This window comes from Nematolebias whitei, chromosome 15 (assembly GCF_014905685.2).
Source record: "Nematolebias whitei isolate Nwh7 chromosome 15, NemWhi1, whole genome shotgun sequence".
Taxonomy (NCBI): domain Eukaryota; kingdom Metazoa; phylum Chordata; class Actinopteri; order Cyprinodontiformes; family Rivulidae; genus Nematolebias; species Nematolebias whitei.
Window position 1 is genome coordinate 38,990,775 of NC_056512.1, and position 20,607 is coordinate 39,011,381.

Here is a 20,607-nt window from a genome sequence, read left to right on the forward strand (position 1 = left end):
AGATGGCTGGATGCATGGATGGATGGATGGACGGACAGATGGATGCATAGATGGATGGATGGATGCATAGATGGATGGATGGATGGACAGATGAATGCATAGATGGATGGATGGATGGATGGATGGATGGATGGATGGATGGTTTAAAATCTCCAGTTTGCACTAAAGGTAGAAAGTCCCAGCTCCTTAATGAGCTGAATGTTTTGATATTTGAATGACTAAAACAGCAGAAAGTATGCAGAAGTTAATCAAATAATTAATTAATTAACTTATTAATTAATTAATTAAGTAAGTAATAAGTAAGGGTATATCAATGGATTTGAAGTGACTTTGGCTGATATAAAAATGGACCATTTTCCTTGACTTCATGTTTACAAACAGCAGTAAAGAGTCTCTCGTCTCCATTAAACTATTAGTTTTCATTGTTCTTGTTGGAGCAGCTCCTGTAAAATGGCCGTTCTCTCGCTCTGATTGGTTTCACTCCATCTGAAGGTAAACCTGCAGGATATTAACAAGCGTCCACCTGCCGCGGTTTATGAGGCGGGTTAATTGATTTCCTTCTCAGGGAGGTCTTCTCTCGCCCTCTGAGTGCTCAGCGGTTCGCTGTCAAGCGCTTCGCTCCAAACGCCACCCACAGCGCCAACCGCAGGACCGACTGCTAATTATACAACCGCAGAGAAACACACACACGTTTCACAAAGGGCCTTTTCTATTCCTTTTCTTGTTGCGCTGCTTCTACTATAGCGTTAGACCGACACCGGCGGGTGTTGAAGAAAAGAAACTGATCAGATGCAGGAAAGAAGGTGAAATTTGAGCATTGTGGTAGAAAAGATTTATTTTGATGGCTACAAGTGAGAGCATGCTTTTGGAGCTCTGCTGAGACACAGAAGAAAAGACTTCTCAGACAAAAATCTGAAAGCCTGAGATAAGACGACAATAAGAAGCTGCTGAAGGCCCAGAGATGAAAGAGACAAAAAAAACTGACGAGGACGAGGCGTCAGCTTTTCTATCAGCTCTTCTGAAGAGCTGTCGGCCGCGAGACACAGAGGGGTCAGGGGAGAGATAAGGCTGGAACAGGTGCTCTGTCATAACAAATGTCCCACAAAGACAAACAAAGAGAACGGAAACGTACAAGAGCGTTCCCTCCCCCAACGCCGGCTGACATTTTCTGACCGTGGCTCTGACAAAGAGGTCAAGAAGATGAGCGGAAAACAAGAATGAGACGTTCTCTTATCGGGTTTGTTGCTGACGTTAACGTTTCAAAGACAAAAACAAGTGAAAGTTTTTTCCAGTGAATTTAGGAGGATGTTTCAGGAGTAGAGATCACATTAAACTCAGTGAAGAACTTTCATCTTTTGATGTTTTTCATTTAATTTCTGCAAAGCCAGATTTCTTCTGTGCTCAGAGAAGAAAATGAAATACTTTAAAATGTGCTCTGAATGATTTATGTTGGTTTGGAAACTGATCAAATTTATTAATGCAACAAAAACATTCTAAATACTTTCTTGGTAGATGTTCATGTGAACATCCATCCATCCATCCATCCATAAATCTTCAGGTCTCAGGGGCAGCATCTTGAGCAGGGAGGTCCAGACATCTCTTTCCACAGCCACCTCTTCCAGCTCTTCTGGGAGGACTCCAAGGTGTTCCCAGGCCAACCGAGAGACAAAGTGTCCTGGTTTTCCCCGGGGTCTCCTCCCAGTGGTACATGCCCGAAGCACCGAGGCACTGAGGGAGCATCCTTACCATATGCCCAAACCACCTCAACTGGCTCCTCTGGATGTGGAGGAGCAGTGGTTCTACTCCGAGTCTCTCCAGATAACTGAAATTCTCACCTAAGCGAGAGTCCAGCTACCCTGCAGAGGAAACTCATTTCAACCTCCTGTATTCACGATCTCATTCTTTCTGTCTCTATCCAGAGTTTGTGACCATAGGTGAGGGTACCAAAGTTCATGCTCAATAATCCAAGTAAAAATCGAACAATGTTCAGTCAGGTCATCTGGATGGTTTATTTTTTGCTGAGATGTTTCATCCTTCATCCAAAGGACTTCTTCAATCTGAGGAGCCACTAAAAAAAATAGGTGAGAGTAGGAACGTAGACCAACCGGTAAACAGAGAGCTTTGTCTTACAGCTCAGCTCCCTCTTCACCAAAATGGACCGGTACAGAGTCCACAATACTGCAGATGCTGCACCAATCCGTCTGTCAATCTCACGCTCTATTCTTCTCTCACTCATGATCAAAACCCTGAGCTACTTGAACTCCTCCACTTGAGGCAGAACCTCACCCTTGACCAGAAGAGAACAAGCCACCCTGTTCCAGTTAAGGACCATGGCCTCAGATTTGAAGGTGCTGATTCTCATCCCAGCTGCTTCACACTCGACTGTGAACTGTTCCACTGAGAACTGAAGATCACGGCGCAATGACATCAACAGGACCACATCGTCTGCAAAGAGCAGAGATGGAATCCTGAGGCCACCGAACCGGAATTCCTCCTCCCCCTGACTGCACCGAGAAATTCTGTCCATAAAAGTTATGAACAGAATCAGTGACCAGCCCTGGCAGAGTCCGACTTATTACCAGCAATATGAACCAAACTCTGGCACCTCTTGTATAGGGACTGAACAGCCCGTAACCACAGGATCCCAATCCCATTTGAACATCTAGAAACAAATTTAGCAAGCTAAACTACATGAAAGTGAGCAGAACTGTGGTGAAAATGTAGGATTTATGTTTGCATCTTTTATGCAAATGTGCAACTTAACTGGAGAAAATGCATTTTTCTGTGGAAATGCAACTCGAATCAAACTTTCAGGTGGAGAAAATAAACTTCCTGTCAGTTCGTGTGTTTTTTATGAAAGCTTCGTCTTTCAGAGCCTCAACAAGAGGCGTTTTAATCTTTGCTTCCCTCAAACTAAAAATATGTCTTTAATTAGAACCAGGGAGTAAATGTTTGTGTTTTCACTGCAATAATTTAATAATTTTAAAGAAAGGGTTGCGTTGCAGAGGCGAGCCTTCTCTGTGTTCACAGCAGCTCTAAGCCCGTGGTGAATATTCAGAGACGATCCCACAGACAGCTCTTTATTTATTGCTAAAACTGAAGCAGGAAATTGTGCTCGGAGGACTTGATGGATGAAAAACTGAATGAAAAGTGAACTAAAGCCAGCAGTGAGAATAGAAATTCTCAATAATGTGAGGCTCTGGTGGAGTTAGAAACACACCTGAGCGAGCGTGACAGGAAGCAGCGTCCGCCACTCGGTTGATGCTGCAACGAGACTCGGAGTGGCTCCCGGTGTTTCTGTTCACTAAGAAGTGCCAGACCCTTCGGTCTGAGCGGTTACAACGGGCTGAAGCGGAAATCCTGCTGGGGGTTGAACGACTGGAGTCCGTTCGGTTCAGGTTCTGTGTTGCACCTGACAGAGAATCAGACCTTTTGGGAGGTCTCAAGATAAAGACAAACACAAAATGTTACAAATGAGGTCGGTTTGTTTTTTCCTGTGAAGGTTCTGTTTACTGAAAACGCTCAAGCACCGAAGTACGGGTCGGGTTAGCAGGTGCATCAGGATCTTGACGGCGTTTTAAAGAAACGAAGGCTCACGCTGACCCGCCGTCCTCCAGCCACTCTTTTAATCAGCAGTCTGACTGCGTACCTGTTGAGGTGCAACCTGACCACGGGGCATGTTTGACACGAGGCAGCAAATGTTCCCAACACCTCCACCCGGGGGCTTCAGGACGGAGCAGAGGAATTAAAAAGCACAGCAGGAAGAGAGGGATCATGATTCTGAATCACAATCAAGACGTTCTTAATGGGTTTTGTAGCGTCTATTGAAAAAAAGCTGCTTTGTTGGTTCCACTTTGCTAAATCGTCACAAGTGCTGACAATATCACTGTTCAGCTGAGCTCCTCGTGATGCTGCGGATGACGGCTCCTAATCAATGAAGTCCGCGGCTTCTTGGCATGAGGTGCAGCAGTCTAATCTGATCCGACGCCCCGTGAGGCCGAGTTAATCCCTCAGCTTCTAATAAACACCGTTAGATCCAGTGGTAGTGTCTCTCAGTGTTCAGACACTCTTAATTACTGTCATCATCACTGTGTACTCGTCACAAATGATCGTTTAATTAGGTGACTTCGGAGCGACGAGCCAGATATGGATGGTTCCCAACGAGATGAGAGGCGAGCAGCTTAAAGAAGTTGAACTCTGCAGGACGAGAATCAATCACATTTATATGGAGATAAATGTCATTATGTTTGTAATCAGCACAAACAAGGCTTTAGCTGATTTGAATCTGTGAGGAAAGAGCTATTTAACTTGTTTTTATATATATGAATGTTTCTGTGATGACTTCTGTTGTGACTTGGCGCTATAGAAATAAACCTAATTGAATTAAGAAAAGGTCACCTCAGCTACAGACTGCCAATACTTCTGATTAAGCTCCGCCTCTTTTCTGACACTCGAGGAACTCATACAAATCTGCACAAATTCTCAATAACACGAATGCCAATAAAGCTGTGCCTTTTACCTAAAAGCTAAAAAGAGTAAAATACTAGCTAAAACAGAACAAAGCAAACTGCTTGCTCAAAGCCTAAAATAGCTAAATGCTAGCCAAAAGTAGCAAATATTTAGCTAAGTGTAGTAAAAGGATAGCTAAACAAAATAAAATTTACTAAAGTATTAAGAGAAACAAAATATGAGCTAAAAGGAGCAACATGGTAGCCTAAAACTGTAAACATAAAAGACTAGCTTAAAGCTAAACGTAGGTATCAAAAATGTAAGTAGTAAAAAGATAGCTACAAGGTAAATGTAGCTAAGGCTGGCTAAAAGCTAAATGCAGCAAAAGATTGTCTACAAGCCAAAACTATCAAAAGGATAGATACATGTTCCGAAAGGCTTGATAGGAGCCAAAGGTGCCAAAAAGCTGACTGAAAGACAAAAGTAGAAAAATATCTAAAATTAGCAAAATGGTAGCTAAAAGCTAAATCAAAGTAACAAAGAGTTAAATGAAAGTTCACCGTAAAATTTTAACAAAGGACTAGCTGGAAGTTAAAAAGGCTAACTTAGTAGGCAAAGGCTATTTCTAAGCTAAACTTAGCAAAATGCTAGTTAAAAATAAATGTAGCTAAAGGTTAGAAATTTAACAGTAGGGAAATGCAAGTTAAAATTATCACAAGGCTAGCTAGAAGATAAAGGTAGCAAAAGGCTGGCTACAGGGCAAAAGCAGCAAAATGGTAGCTCAAAGCTAAAGACATACAAAAGCTGAAGCAGATTAAGTATAAAGAAGAGTACCAGTACTAGTATACAGTATAAAGAAGGAACTGAAGAGATTTCCATGTATTTATGGGGAAATATTTGTAAATAAAATTGAATATTTTGGAAAAATATAAAAGTTATGTTCCATCTCCTACATGAGCTGAATGTTTTTACTCATGAGCAGCTGAAATAACACAAAGTCTGAAGAAGTCATTTGAGTCCAAAAGGCCTTGAAGAAACCATAAACAGTGAGTTATCGTGTGAATGAGTCTAAATCTCACACTCGCACAACATTCTGGGTTTTTGCACAGTGCCGCTTGTTTATCATTGCTTTTTCTGGCCCGTTGGGTTCTTTCCTGTCCCAGTTAGGAAGTCACAAGGTCACTGTGGGAGTGAAGAACAATAGCCTGCTGGAAAAAAACCCTCAGACGTGCACGATGAGCCCAGGAGCTGCAGCACACAATCCTTAATCAATACTGGAGAAACCAAGATCCTCGGCCTCAGGGGCCTCCTGTGGAAGTCTGTGTGCAAAGCTGGGACAGCTGGCCCGGTTCTCCTCTCTCTGTGTTCTGATTGGACGAGGAAGGGAAGCAATCTGAACCCACTCCGATCTGTCCAGAACCCAAAAGACCCCACTGAGTCACTGAAGCAGAACCCTTTCCTCCCCGAAGTGTTAAACCAAACACACGGTTTTCCTTTCAGAGTCAGTTTATTCTGAAGTTCTTATTGTTTTATAACACAACTTTTATTTTAACTGCATTTTTACAGTAGTTTATTGTTATTATTGTTTATTGTTACTTTATAATTCTGTCTGGAACAGATCTCTCTTGTAAATGAGTCCTCGAGGCTCATTGAGCCTAACCTGGAGAAATAAAAGTTGAATGAATGAAAAAATCTTCTGAAGTGTTTAAAAACAAAAACTGAACTGGTCTGCCCTCCGATTAGCTGCGTCTGAACTGGAACCTATCCCTAACGTGGCTAAACGATGTAAACTTTGAGTGTAAATGCCAACGAGCAGCAGAGCCTGACTCGTAATTACACTCGTTAAAACGATCTCGGCTGTTTTTTCCCACTTTGTGGCGTCGGCTTTGTCTCCTTCATTTATTCACTTCCTCAGTCTGCTGATCGGCCCAAACCACCAGAGGAGTTATTGGAAAACATTAAACAATTGATGAAAGAAGTTGGTGGAGAATTTATTCTAGAATTTCAAACCCACAAAAATAAAAGCATGACCCAATGAGGCGAAGTAATCAAGGGCATAAAGACAGCAACACACATTTGAATAATACCGCCAAAAATCGTTTCAGCATCCCAAACTTGATGTGGGGTCTGGACCCAAACCTGAGGAGATGCCTATAATCTGTGGATCAAACTGTTCCTGGTGCAGGCCGGGTTTTGAATCTCATGGGGTAGAAGTTAGTTTTCAGGCCACGCATCTTTCTGAGAATATTCTTTATGATAAAACACACAAACGTAACTGTACGCAGGTCAGGACCGAAAGGCTTCAACGATCCAGGTCGAACTGCGGGCCCACATGAGCTTCAGAGCAGCCGTCCTCCATCAGGACTGGATTTGCAAATTAAACGTGTCTCCATCAAGATCAGAGCTTTAAGACGTTCAGTAGCGGTCAAATTGAGTAAAATCACTCAACTCGAACTTCACAGCTCAGAGTTTACACGGGTCACAGAAAGGACTGGTGGTTTTGATATGAATGCTGTGGTTTAGTTTCTTAAGGTATTTTGCAAAGGTTTGACTGTAACTGTCCTCATAAAGCATGTTTTTCTTCTCGAAGTCTACGTTGTGGCCGCTCTCCAGCCGCCCTGCTCTCAGCCTGCAGACCGCCGGAGTCCCACGTTCCACAGCACGGATAACGGCAGCTTTGTGTGATGTTACTTCTGAAATATCTAAGAAGACATCAGATAAATCTGTGCTTATCCTTGTTAGTAAATCACTGACTCGGAGAGGCAGGGCTCCCTGAGGCGCCGTCGGTGGAGTCTGGCCTAGAGAGACGTGGATCTCTGCCTTCTGTCCTCCACGTGTGGAAATGGTCAGATGTTTACAGCATTCAGAGGCGTTGTACACAGCTGCAGCCTCCGAGGTGGAAAAATAACTCGTTTGTCATCAGCCACAAAACAAATGTTTTTCTGAGAAGGTGGTCGTTTGTGGACAAACTGTGATCATTTAAGGTGCAAAGAGGAAAAAAAGCATAATCGAGCTGGGAGCATAGAACATGCAACCAAAACAAAGATGGAAGAGTTGGTCTCAAAATATAAAAAATATTGAAAGATGCTGCCAAAACATTAAAATGAGCCTCAGATCTTTGTTTCGTTATGCGGTCTTTAAGTCTGGACAACCTTCAGCTGCTCAAAAGATGATTTTTTTCACTTAGAGTCAGATTGACGTGGTTCTTATGACATGTTTACAATTTCAAATTGTGATATTGTGCCTGTAAAGTGTCTGAATGTTGTCCCATTTTAATGTTTTCTCCTTTTTTCTCTCCAGTTTGGCTTCATCTGTTGCCAAACCCTCCCAGAATTGTCTCACATTTATTGCACTTTATGAACGAACATGCCTGCAGTGGCTCCGTGATTAATTCCAGAGAAAATGTACTAATTTTCTGATCATGTTCAAACTTCCTGCGACGCGAGAAAACCGGAACGCTCGTGAACATTTCAGAACATGTCGCAGACATTGGACACCAACGGTCGCAGCCCAGACTGTGGCTTGATGTGAAACAAAAAATGACCTGAAGGAATAAATGTTTACAAGTAATTTTAAATCCAAATGCCATGAAAACAAGACTCCTTGAGTTTTCCTTGATTTGTCTTTGAGTAAATCCTGAAATTCCAGGCTATATATCAGCCGCACTAAAGGCTTAGAACAGGGCTATTCAAGTGGCGGCCCGGGAGCCAAATCAGGCCCAAGAGTGAGCTCAGCTCGGCCCACCAACGTGTTCAAATTTAAATAAAACAATTTTAAACCGTAAAACAAACTTAATGAGAACAACTGCTGAATGTCTGTCCAACGCCTGAGCTCTTGGCTTTCATTGACTGTGGCCCCTGAGCTGTTTAGTTGAATTGTCCTGTCTTAAAACTTAGTGTCCAAATGATGCAGACGATGTGTTTACGACAATCGTTAATAATATTTAATGAACTTGTTGGACATCAGATGCAAATCAGGTGTGCCCCAAGGCTCTGTCCTGAGGCCCCTTCTTTTCATCATCTACCTTCTCCCACTTGGCAATATCTTTCGTAAATTTAACATTCACTTCCATCGTTTTGCAGACGACACCCAGCTCTTCATATCCACTGCACCTAATTCTTCACTTCCTCCTTCCTCCCTCACTTCCTGCTTAGCTGAAATTAAATCCTGGTTTACATCTAACTTCCTTAAATTAAACAGTGATAAAAAAAGAGTTTCTACTCATCGGCACTAAATCCACCACATCTAAAGTCAACAGTTTTTCCCTCACCATTGACAGCTCCATGGTTTCTCCCTCCCCTCATGTTAATGGTCTTGGTGTCATTCTTGACAGCACTCTCTCTTTTCAACCAGTCTGCATACTTCCACCTTCGAAACATCAACCATCTCCATCCATCCCTCTCCCCACACTCTGCTTCCATCTTAGTCCATAGTTTGGTCATTTCTCAAATTGATTACTGCAACTCTCTTCTTTTTGGTCTGCCGCAAAAATTACTCCGTAAGCTTCAAATGGTTCAAAATTCAGCTGCCCGCATCGTTACCAAACCCCCCTCATTTCACCACATCACCCCAGTTTTACAGCAACTTCACTGGCTTCCAGTCTCTTTCAGAATTCAATTTAAAATCCTGCTGTACACAATCAAGACCATCCATAACCTCGCCCCTCCCTATCTGTCCGATCTCCTGCACATTATCACCCATTCATGCTCCCTTCGTTCTTCCTCTTCCGTCCACCTCAACGTGCCTCTCGTCCGCCTCAGCACCATGGGACACAGAGCCTTTTCTCACTCTGCTCCCCAACTCTGGAACGCTCTTCCCCCAGACATCTGTAATATTGACTCCCTTCAGACCTTCAAATCACAACTCAAAACTCATCTGTTCACGTTAGCCATCTCACTTTAATTTTTTGTTATTTTCTTCTTGGTTTAGTGTTTTTAAAGCCATTTTGTATCATTTTATTTTGTGTTTTATTTTGTATTTTTAATGTTGTGAAGTGTCCTTGGGTGTCTTGAAAGGCGCTAACAAAAATGCATTATTATTATTATTATTATTAAAAAGCCACTAGAGCCAACATGGACTCAGTGATACTGAAATACCAGCTTTAATACATGAACATGTTAAAATGTCAGAATCTTCTTCTTCTTCTTTTGGCTTTTCCCTCTTCAGGCATCTCCACAGCGAGTCATCCTCCTCCATCTCACTCTGCATCCTCTGTCCTCACTCCAACTACCTCCATGTCCTCTCTAACTACATACTTATATCTCCTTGTTGTCTTTTTCCTGGCATCTGCATTTCTAACATCCTTCTACCATTATACCCACTGTCCCTCCTCTGGACTTGTCCAAACCATCTCAGTCTGGCCTCTCTAACTTTATATAAAGGTTAAAATGTCATAATGATCATGTTTTAATCAGATCATTGTTTTAAATATCTGAGTTTTCTGTCTGGAAAATGTGTATTTTAGTGATGCTCAAGTCCCTCAAATGAATGGAATAAATGGGGATGGGGAGCAGGTTCTCCACAGAAACCTGTTAGCGCAATGAAGTGCTCACCCCTGTTAATGTTAATTACAGTTTCTTTATAATTGTGTAAGGTTGCTTAAGCTGCTATAAACCTCAGTACGAAGCATCATAACAGGCACTGCTTCTATTTCTTCATGAATTAATCCATTCCACTTGGTTCATAGGAGAATACTCAAACCACTAAAAGTCCACTCCAGGTTTTCCTGGTTACCTTCAACAATTCACCACACCGTATGCAGTGTTTCCCTGAGGTCACTTGACTTGGCACGGCGCTCATCTCTTCAGGGAGTTTTCTGTCGATGGAGTGGGGGGAGGGGGGGGAGACACCTCGGTGTTGCGTGGTAGCTTAGTGCTACATTAGTGCTTGCAGTTGTTGACTGGGGTGGTGGACTGCTGTAAAGCCTACCCTGGATTTGGAAATCTTACTATCGCTCAAATCCAGAGTGCTCAAATACAACAACCTTTGCAGCTGGGCTGTATTTGCGTCATTGACCCCCGTTTAAAGGCAAATAATGTACAAGAAACAACATTTCATGTAGATTTTCCTAATTTGATTCCACACATTTAAAGCATGTTTCTCACCAAGTTTGTGGAAATTCAGCAGTGAGGTTTTAAAGACATTTCAACTTTAATGCACTTCAACACACAGCGTCAGGTCGGCACTACGTGTATTTGGTAAACTCGGTGAGAACCATGTACACAACACCTACAACATTTTTATACGTTATTCGCCTTTAAACAGGGGCCATACACAACAACGCAAATACAGCCCAGCTGTAAAGGTTGTTGTAATTGAGAACTCTGGATTTGAGCGAGAGTAAGGTTTCTGAATCCGGGGAAGGAGGAGGAGTGAGAGAAACAGCGCGTGCTCCATTCATACAAGGAGAGCTGTTGGTCAGGCTACTTCTTGTCACTCTTTTAAAATAGTTATTGAATCAAGTGTTTACTTGTGTAGGTAAATGTAGATGTGTAACAACCAATTAAAATACACCAGAATGCAGGAAATGTCGTCTAATTTAGTCCAAAATTTTGTGAGGAGGATCCCCAGACACCCCCCCCCCCCCCCCCCACACACACACACACACACTATACAAATATTTCTGATACCAATGGTCTTCAGGAAACGTTTAGAAATTAAATGAATGAGAATGTTGTACAGTGGTAGAGGACAGTGCTGAGGTCGGTGTTTCCTTCGGCTGCTCGACAAACGTGAAAATGATTTTGACCATGATTGATTCATCGGGCTTTTCCTTCAAAAGGTCAACAACTGTCCTAATGCCCCGTGCCTGTTTTCAGCTTTCCCTGAACTACTTCCCACACCGGAGACATTGTGGTGGTTTCCTTCATTCGTGGCTTCCTGCTGTGTGATGGTAGAGGTTACGGTCAATGATCCATCTACTGGCGTCGCTTCATATCTCAGCCGTCAGGTTGGAGCTGTGTGTTTCCAGCTCATGGACCCAACATGATCTGTTCTCAACAAAGTCACTGGGAGGTTCTGTACGGTTCAGAGAAAGTAGTAGGAGTCCAAAAACAGTCATGAAACCAAAGGAACTCTAATTTTCACAAAACATTTAATGCAGCATCTGTACAAATATTAGAATAATTTACCACGTGCTGAAACACAAGGACTTATAGGGGTTAACGTAGCTGAAAAGTGAGGATGATGTTTTCATTTGGGTATCTTCATCATGCACGCACTCACACACGCACAAGGACAAGCGAGGTGATCTGTCCCACATGATGCCTTGCTCTCTGCCAGCGTCATGACGGAGCGTGGAGCATCTCCAGAGCAGCGTCTGCCCATCCCCAGAGCGTTTCAAATGGATCTGGGTCACAGTGGGACCCCCTCTGTCCACCGGCCCAGAACATCGACGGTCCACGTGGTGCATTTACTGTCAGGCCTGCTGCGTTAGGGAGCAGGTTTGAGCCAGTTTTATTGTCCACCGCTCATGGCAGCAGAGTTGAGCATGTAAGCAAAACATGAATTTCATTAAAACCCAGTAAATAGCTGTGGTTTGAATGTTTATGAAGCATTCACTCTACGATGATCCATTTTTCTTCTGTACGTTTTTTGAGGCAATTCTCGTCCCTCAGTTTTCAACAAATCATAAATCAAAACGTTCAGCTCCTTCAGGACAATCCTGCTACGACTTTTTGTATTGGTGCAAGTTTAGCTTTTTGAAATATTTAGCTTTTCTGACATTTTTATTTTAGAAAAGGAACTGAGCTCATTTTACATCCTTCACATCTTTAGATGTGTTTACAACCTTTTACTGCTCCTTTCACATTTTATTCTGCTTCAGCTTTGTTCAGCTTTCTTCTGCAAATTTAAACATTTTCAGCTACTTTCAGTTGTTTTTTCAGCTGTTTAGTGCTCCTTTATGATTCTTTCTGCTAATCTGTGCTTCTTCTAACTTCTTTCTGAGGATTTCAGCTTGTTCTGCTCCTTTCAGCTTACTTATGCAACTTTCATGTCTTTCTGATATTTCAGCTCCTATTTAGCTATTTTTAATGATAATTTAAACTTTTTCAGCTAATTTCACATTTTTTGCATTTATTCAACTTTTTTCAGCCTAATTCAGCAAAAATGTGCTCTCTCCACTTCCTTCTTGTAATTTCAGCTTCTTTTGGCTTTTTTTTAGCTACTTTTCAGCTGTTTTTGCTAATTTTTGCTTCTTTCAGCCTTACAGGGTAAATATGTGCTCTTTTTGCCTTTTATGCTAGTTTAATTAATTTCAATTTATTTTATTTATTTATCATTAAGTCACAACAGAAGTTGTTTCAGGGCACTGAACAGAAACATTCATATATAAAAATAATAATTTAACATTATTTATCTGAGGAGCAGCTTTGAGTTTAACTCCATCACAGAACTCTCATCTGGAGCAAGCATGAAGGAGACAGTGGGAAAGAAAAACTCCCTCATGAGGAAGAAGAAACCTTTAGCAGAACCAGGCTCAGGACAAACAACCATCTGCTTCTTCTACTGCTTGTTCATTTTCAGCTACTTTTTTATGTTTAGCTAATTTCAGCTGTTATAGATAAATTCAAATTTTCCATGTTATTTTCTGCTACTTTAAGCCTAATAAACTTATTTCTGCTAATTTTAGCTTGTCATGCTCCTTTCAGCTTTCTCAGCTAGTTTAAGCTTTTTCTGCTAGTTCAGCTACTATTTAGCTGTTTTGTGCTAAATTTCGTTTTTCAGCTAATTCCACATTTTTTAACTAATTTCAGCTCCTTCCACTACTTTCTGGTAGTTTAAGATTCTTTCTGCCTTTTCAGCTACCTTTCAGTTATTTTTGCTAATTTCAGCCTTTTTTTTTTTTAGCTAATTTCTTAATTTTTGTGCTCCTTTCTGCTTATTTAAACCTAATTCATCAAATATGTGTTCTTTCTTTTTTTCTTCTCCTAAGCTTGTTCTTCTTTTTTAGCTACATTTATATTATTATAGTATATTTTTTAACAAATTCCAGCTGTTTTTCATCAAGTACTTCAGCAATAAACAGTCACTGCATTTTTAGCAGGAAATGCAATTTCTCTAGTTTTTCTTGTTTTCTCTCGGCACTTTGTGACGCCACGCTCACAGCACACCTGTCAGCAATCTGTAGTCACCCCAGCTGCACTCACTCTGCCATCTACCAACACACCACTGCCTTCCTCACGTTCAGTTGACAAATCCTTGAGTTCTGCTTCTGGCTTGGATTGTTTAGCGTTTGATGGAGAGTGGTAGTAGCTGAGAGTCATCCTCAACACATGTGAGTGTGAAGAGATCCTCCACGTCTGCCAGAAAAGAACGAGGCCATTTTTGTAGCTTGCTCTCAGAACTTCCTCTTCTTCTGTGACAGCTGCTGGGAGCATCAGAAGTGGGTGACATCGTGTTCCTGCTTGTTCACCCTGTGAGGACCTCCAGGAGTTCTGAAAGGCAAACCGTTGCAGCCCTTCAGCTGAAATCAGATCGCAACACCTCCACAGACCAAACCGAGCTCAGAAAATGTGTCTAACCCCAGAACGGACCAACTCGGGCTGAAACTTGGAGAAGGATCAGTCCAGGCTGCTTCAGAGTTTTATCCATTTTATCAGCCAAAACGTTCAGAACAGGGATTTCAGCTTGTACGGTCCCGTTTACCGCCTGAGAGTTCTGCTGGGCTCATTCAGCTGATTCTTGCTTCTGTATTTGGCTGCAGTTGGATCAGATCCGTTTGATTGGAGAGCGGCAGCTGCAGGCAGAACGGACCGGGACTTATAATTACAGCTCCTTAAAACGAGCGACGCGTGCAAACATTCACGTTTTGAAGAAAAACGAGATTTCGGCAGCAGGTTGTTTACAGCCGGCTGAAATGTCACAAAATAACAATAAACATGAGCAGCAAGCAAACTAAACACAACTCAGTAATCTGCAGTTTCCTTTTAACAGTTACTCCTTTAGGGCATCGTTGAAGTCTTAGTTTTAATACAATGCAGGTACAAACTGTCATTGGATCAGTGTGCTGTGAAGAAACACAGGAAGTAACCGAGACATTTGTTGCAGATCAGTGATGAAGGTCTCACGTTCTTCAAGACGATTTGATCTATTTGGTTTCCTAAAGCGATGGAGAGACGTGGACTCCGTCTGATGAAAGAGCCTTGTGACGAAGCGGCTTTTTGTCACTGGAAACAGTGAATACAAGCAGCAAAAACGACTGCAGAGGATGAAACAGTTGATGGTTGTCGCTAAGAAAGGAGGTTTTACAGCAGCTCTGTGGATCTGAGTCACTTCCTGTTGGAGCCGTGCAGGAAATGGAAGCTCGTGTGTTTCACTCCCAGACTCAGAGTGAGCTCGGCTGCACGTTTGCTGCGGTGCATCGTTCACGTCCAGCGTTACCTGCGCACGTGTCTCTTTCACTGTTAAAGGCTGTGGCTGTGCAGACGCTCTCCTTTCTGGCTGTCGGGGTAGATTTTGGTCCTCTGAGGTCATGATGGGTTTTCTTGTTGCTCTCAGGTGTTTTAATGCTCTTCCAGAGTCGATTTGTTTCAGTTCAAGTAGCGCTCTGCGCTCCCCTCGCACCTGGTTCTGATCGGATCATCAAACCTTCTGCAGGTGTCCGCTGTCTCCTCTCACAGTAAAACCTCCCTGTAGCTCAAATCTCCATCCGTTCATTGTTTCCCTGCATGTGTTTGTTTCTTGGCTTTTTAAGGTTTTTATGTTCGTCTCTGAACTTCCGCTCCAACAAGTGGTGTAGTCTACGTGATACTCGGGTATACGGAGTATACCGACTGGAAAAGCTTAAGAATTCCAGTATACCCACTTAAAAATGCCCAATGATACACGACATATCATTAGGCACGTGTCATTGATACGTTAAATGGCAGTTAAATGCTTCCGTATTAATCTATCGGTATGCAGCGCTTTGCTTTGATATTGTTTTATAAATTCTATAACATGTTTTAATACAAAGCCAACTGTTGTACAAAATTTGTCGTTCATTTATTCAAACATAGGCATCATTTTTGAAATATTCAAGATGCTTAAAAAATCAAAATAAATTGACATTTACATTGTACTAACTGGTGTACTTGGTTTCTAAGCACATTATGCTCACTACAAAAATGTAGACTACACCACTGTCTCCAACATGTGATGTTTTATGTAAAACTCAGTCCTTTATTTTTCTAAATTGCGTTCAGCTACAAACAGCCTGAGTGTGAGCGATGGAGCCAACGTCCCAGCAGAAATGATGCATTCTTTATTTTTGGGTCACAGGATGGGAAATCTTAAATCAGATTTGTTGCTAGTTGCTTCTTTGAATAAATAAATATTAAGTTGTGGTATCTTTGTGGGGGTTTTTTGTACTTAGAAGCTTTTTTGTTTGTTTGTTTTTGTGTTCAGGACCCAGTTCAGATTTGTCTATGGTTCAGTCTGTTTCTGTTTGTCTTTACTTTTCCTCAGTTATTCTTGTTTTCAGCTTCCTGTCCACACGTCGGTATTCAGGAATTATTTCCCAGTACTTGTACTCCTGGTTGTCTCACTTCATGTACTCTACATACTGTATGCACCTTTTTGTCCTGGCTTTTTTTTATTTTTATCTGTTTATTTATTATTTTCTTGAACTCGGTTTCTTGTTTTTATTTAACCAGACAAATCCCACTGAGTTCACAACTCTCTTCTTAATGGGGGGTCTGAAGGCAGCCTAACGTGCACGTTTATGGACTGAGGGGAAACCCATGAAAACACAAGGAGAACATGCAAACTGCACACAGAAAGAGCAGGTTCAAAGTAGGGATTGAACCCAGGACTTTTTTTGCTGTGAGGCAGCAGTACTAACCACTGATCCACCATGCTGCCCATGTGCAGTGTTTTATACTTGCAGTTCTGGGTTCAGCCCAACCAACTTCCACAAACTGATACAATGACAGGTTAGAAAGTTGAATTTAATATACAGGTAAATAAAATGTATAATGTTGAGTGTCACTTTAAATTGTATCTTTTTATCAGACAAAACATTTTTTATGGATTCATGAAAAATGAATGTGGGATGTGAGAGATATTTGAACTTATCTGAACAAATTGGCAAGAAAAATAGTGTAAAACGTATCTGGAGCGTTGGGTGTGCAGAACTGCCATGTTGTTCCACGTGTTGTAACTGGATCAGAACGATGTCCGAAAGGTTCTGCTGCACTTAATCTAACCACGGATTGATAGGTGAGGATTTATGAAAGGAAACGTCTTCAAATCTTCAAACAGCTCCAGCTAAATGTTGCCTTTGATGACTGCGAACTTTCATTAAAGCAAAGAGTGTGTGCCCTAAATAAACCTTCACGTGTTGACCGTACGGGGAAAAAAATGAAATCTGAAATTGAATCTTCAAAAACGAACCTCAAACTTGCATTTATAGTTTTAATTCATGAGTTCGAAGCCCAACTGGTCTAACATGGCTGCGCCATCGTGAGGCCGTGAGTGGCGCTCAGAGAAAATGTAAAGAACAAAGCTTTTATTTTATTTTATTTTATTGTTAACAGGAAACCACCACCACGAGTACCAGCACAGCCACCTGGACCTGACTGCGCTCACTCCTAAACCAGGTGAGGAAACGTCTTGAAATGATCCAGAAAGGCCGAGCCAGTTCAAATCTGACAAATCTAAGGAGAACATCAACTCCCATGGCAGAGATGGCTTTTCAAAGTAAAACTTATCGATGCTTCAGTGACAGAAAGCCAAACATTTTCCGTTCCACTGGCAGAATTATTACAGGAAAATTAAAAAGTGTCTGATCGTCGACGGATCGTGTGAGATGTTCGCTCCTGTAATTGAAAATCTAATTATGGTCATGGCAGCTCGGCCATCTCTGCAAATGTGGTTTTCTGTGACAGCGGATCTTTTATTCCCTGCATCTCCCTGAAAACAAAACAATTTAATTAACCGTCTTTGAAACTCGAAACATGTTCGGTGTGGTCGTTTCATTTTAAAGCTGAAAGTTTCTGTCATTACCGTGCGCTGCGTGTGCTTGTCTGCACTTAAACAGAACAAAGTGCTTTCAGAGCCAAATGAAACTCTTCAAGCTGCACTCCTGAAGTCTGTTCAGCTTCTAAAGGAGCTGTGGCCTCGATGCATAATTCACGAGTTGTTCTTTTCGACCTTGCGTTAACCCGCAACACTTTTTTCTAGAGTCCAAGGACGACTTCTCCCTGCACAAACATTTTGCTGCACGTTCTTTAACCCTTTCTTTGTCACCCAGATTTGTGTGCTCGCTCTACAATGAGACTTTAGAGGTGAAAACACACAGATGGTGTTTATATAGATTTATTTAAACATGTTTCATGAGCAAGAAAGATTAAATTAATATCCTGCTCATTCTGGGTCATTTTTTATTATATTGTTTTTATTTCTTTGCATCCATAAAGCTTCCAGCTGCTGCAGCACAAAAGCCTGACCTTTAATCCACGATGTGACGTTTCTTCTTCGCTCCTTTTTGTCGCCTCCACCTCGTCCATCGTGCCTCCCCTCTGCAGCACCACACCTTCCTCAGTTCTCTGGATCTCTGTCCTCCTTGCTGCAACCATCCTCTGCTCCTATTTTAAAATCTGCTCCCGGCCCGTCCCACCCACTGGGTCTCCTGACCCGTGACCGGGCGTCCCAAATACAAAACCACAGGAGCTCCTTCAGTGCAGCGAGCTTTAATGGTGTCAGGAAATAATAATGTGACCCGAGCCGTCAGAGGCATTCAGGGATGAACTTTTACTGGAGATGCACGCTGACTTCAAAATGCATGAAGGTGATGAGAGAGTGGAGAGGAATGACAATTTTCACGAGAAGAAACATCGAGCAGAACCAGAACCGGGCCGACAAATGTCTCGACAGACTGGAAGTTAGAAATGCTTTGTTGTTGTTGTTGTCACAAAGTCGACATATCAGATGTCAAAACCAAAAAATTTTACTTTTTTTATATATAAAAAACAAGAATGTTTGTGAATGTGACGTCAGTAAAACTTCTCTTTAAAGTTGTTCCAGGTCCATGTTTACCTCCGTGGACTCCCCTGTTCTCTAAACATCCAGGACCTCAGGAGTCCAGTTGCTGGAGGTTTTGGAGGACCTGATAGACCAGTTGTTGGAGGTTTTGGAAATAATGTTGTCCCATTCTAGTCTTTTGGAGGTTTTTGATGACCTGAGGAGTCCAGTTTTTGGAGGTTTTTGGAGGACTTGTGGAGACCAGTTGTTGGAGGTTTTGGATGTCTTATGGAGACCAGTTGTTGGAGGTTTTGGAAGACCTGAGGAGTCCAGTTTTTGGAGGTTTTGGAGGACTTGTGGAGACCAGTTGTTGGAGGTTTTGAAGGACCTGATAGACCAGTTGTTGGAGGTTTTGGAAATAATGTTGTCCCATTCTAGTCTTTTGGAGGTTTTTGATGACCTGGGGAGTTCAGTTGTTGGAGGTTTTGGAGGACTTATGGAGACCAGTTGTTAGAGGTTTTGGAAGACCTAAGGAGTCTAGTTTTTGGAGGTTTTTGGAAAGAATGTCCCATTCTGGTCTGTTAGAGGATTCCATCTGATCAACAGTCTCAGGTCATTGCTGGAAATTATTTTGCTGATTGGGAACACATTTTGCTGAACCACTATCATATTAATCTGTCCATTCAAAATAATATTGTTCCAGATGCTTGAAAAACCTTTATTGAAGGGAGGAGACCCCAGTATACTGAGCAATCATAGACAAATCTCCAAACTCTGTATTTTAGCAAAGTGTTTAGAAATACTGGCAAATACTCATGTCAAGAAGTTTCTGGACTCCTTTAAAATGTTATCTTCCCATCAGTCTGGCTTCATGAAACAACATGACACAATGATTACTTTGCTGAAGGTTTTTAATGATGTTGTTGAAGCACTGGATAAGATAAGATAAGATAAGATAAGATAAGATAAGATAAGATAAGATAAAACTTTATTGATCCCTGAAATGCTAAGGACTATTGTGCTGCACTTTATTTAGACCTTTCTTTTTGACACTGTGGACCATGACATTTTATGTCACAAGCTCTCAGATGTTGGTTTCTCAGATCACACTGTTGGTTGGTTTTCTAACTCTCTCTCAGATCAGAGGCCATGTGTTCAACATAATGGTACTTTGTCTAACTACCTAATGGTCCCTTATGGTGTTCCACAAAGCTCAGTTTTGAAGATGTTGGATGCTGTCTATGGCACGCTAAGATTCATAACTGGTTGTAACTACTGCAGATACAGCGTCCACTCTCATGCCTTCATTACCTGCAGTGTCTCCTGTCTGAACTTAGCAAAAATACCTTCTCTTACTCTGCTTCAGAACCTGGAGCACCTTGCAACAAGATCTGAAGTTGTCCACCTTCATTTCTTTAAGGAATGTTAAACAGATATTAAAATCCTTTTGATTGGTCAGAGCCCCTCTTATATCTACCAGTAAATGTCTCACGTTTGTTGGTGGTAACCCCTACATCTATATGAGTCAGGAGTGTTTGTGTCTGTGTTTTTAAAGGCTTTATTTTAATCTTAATTTAACAAGGTGAGTCAATAAGAACAAATCTGATTTACAATGGCAGCCTGGCAGAAGGCCAACCCTTCGAGAGGAACAATAACACGAGAAAAGAACTGTTTTGTTTTTAATCAAGTCCTTGAACGCTCCGAGTCGTCGTGTCAATGTGTGGTAAATACAACTGGACCAGAACAAAACAAGTCAAATGATCACATGTGGGTCTACGCCTACACTCACCGTCCTAACTATTATGATCATCATCATCATCATCTGCACAGCTGCAGAAAGAAAAGCTTTGCAGAGAGTGGTGAAGGCTGCACAGAAATCTGTTGGAATCAGCCTCCCCACCATCACAGACATCTACACCTCCAGATGCAGGAAGAGGGCCACCTGCATCATGAAGGACCCCACCCACCCAGCACACACACTTTTTGCCCCACTCCCCTCAGGAAGGAGGTTAAGGAGCATTAAGTGTAGAACCACTAGACTGAGGAACAGTTTCTACCCTGAGGCTGTTAGACTCATGAATCTCTAACTAGAATAATCACTGTGAAAAACCATATCATGTTGCTGCTGATCTGTTTCATGTTGCTGCTGATCTGTTTCAATGTTGACGTGTTCATGCGTGCACATCTGCTCACAGACTCATGTTCATGTTTGTG

General features: G+C 41.9%; 1 protein-coding gene across 1 annotated transcript in view; it reads left to right on the forward strand.

Moving 5' to 3' along the window:
- LOC119421296 (protein shisa-6-like) overlaps positions 1–20,607 on the forward strand; it is an 85,764-nt gene that overhangs the window by 49,100 nt on the left and 16,057 nt on the right. Inside the window, exon 5 of the mRNA XM_037688671.1 lies at positions 16,968–17,030. Within this exon, the coding sequence (XP_037544599.1) occupies positions 16,968–17,030 (63 nt within the window). The remainder of the gene's footprint in view (positions 1–16,967; positions 17,031–20,607) is intronic.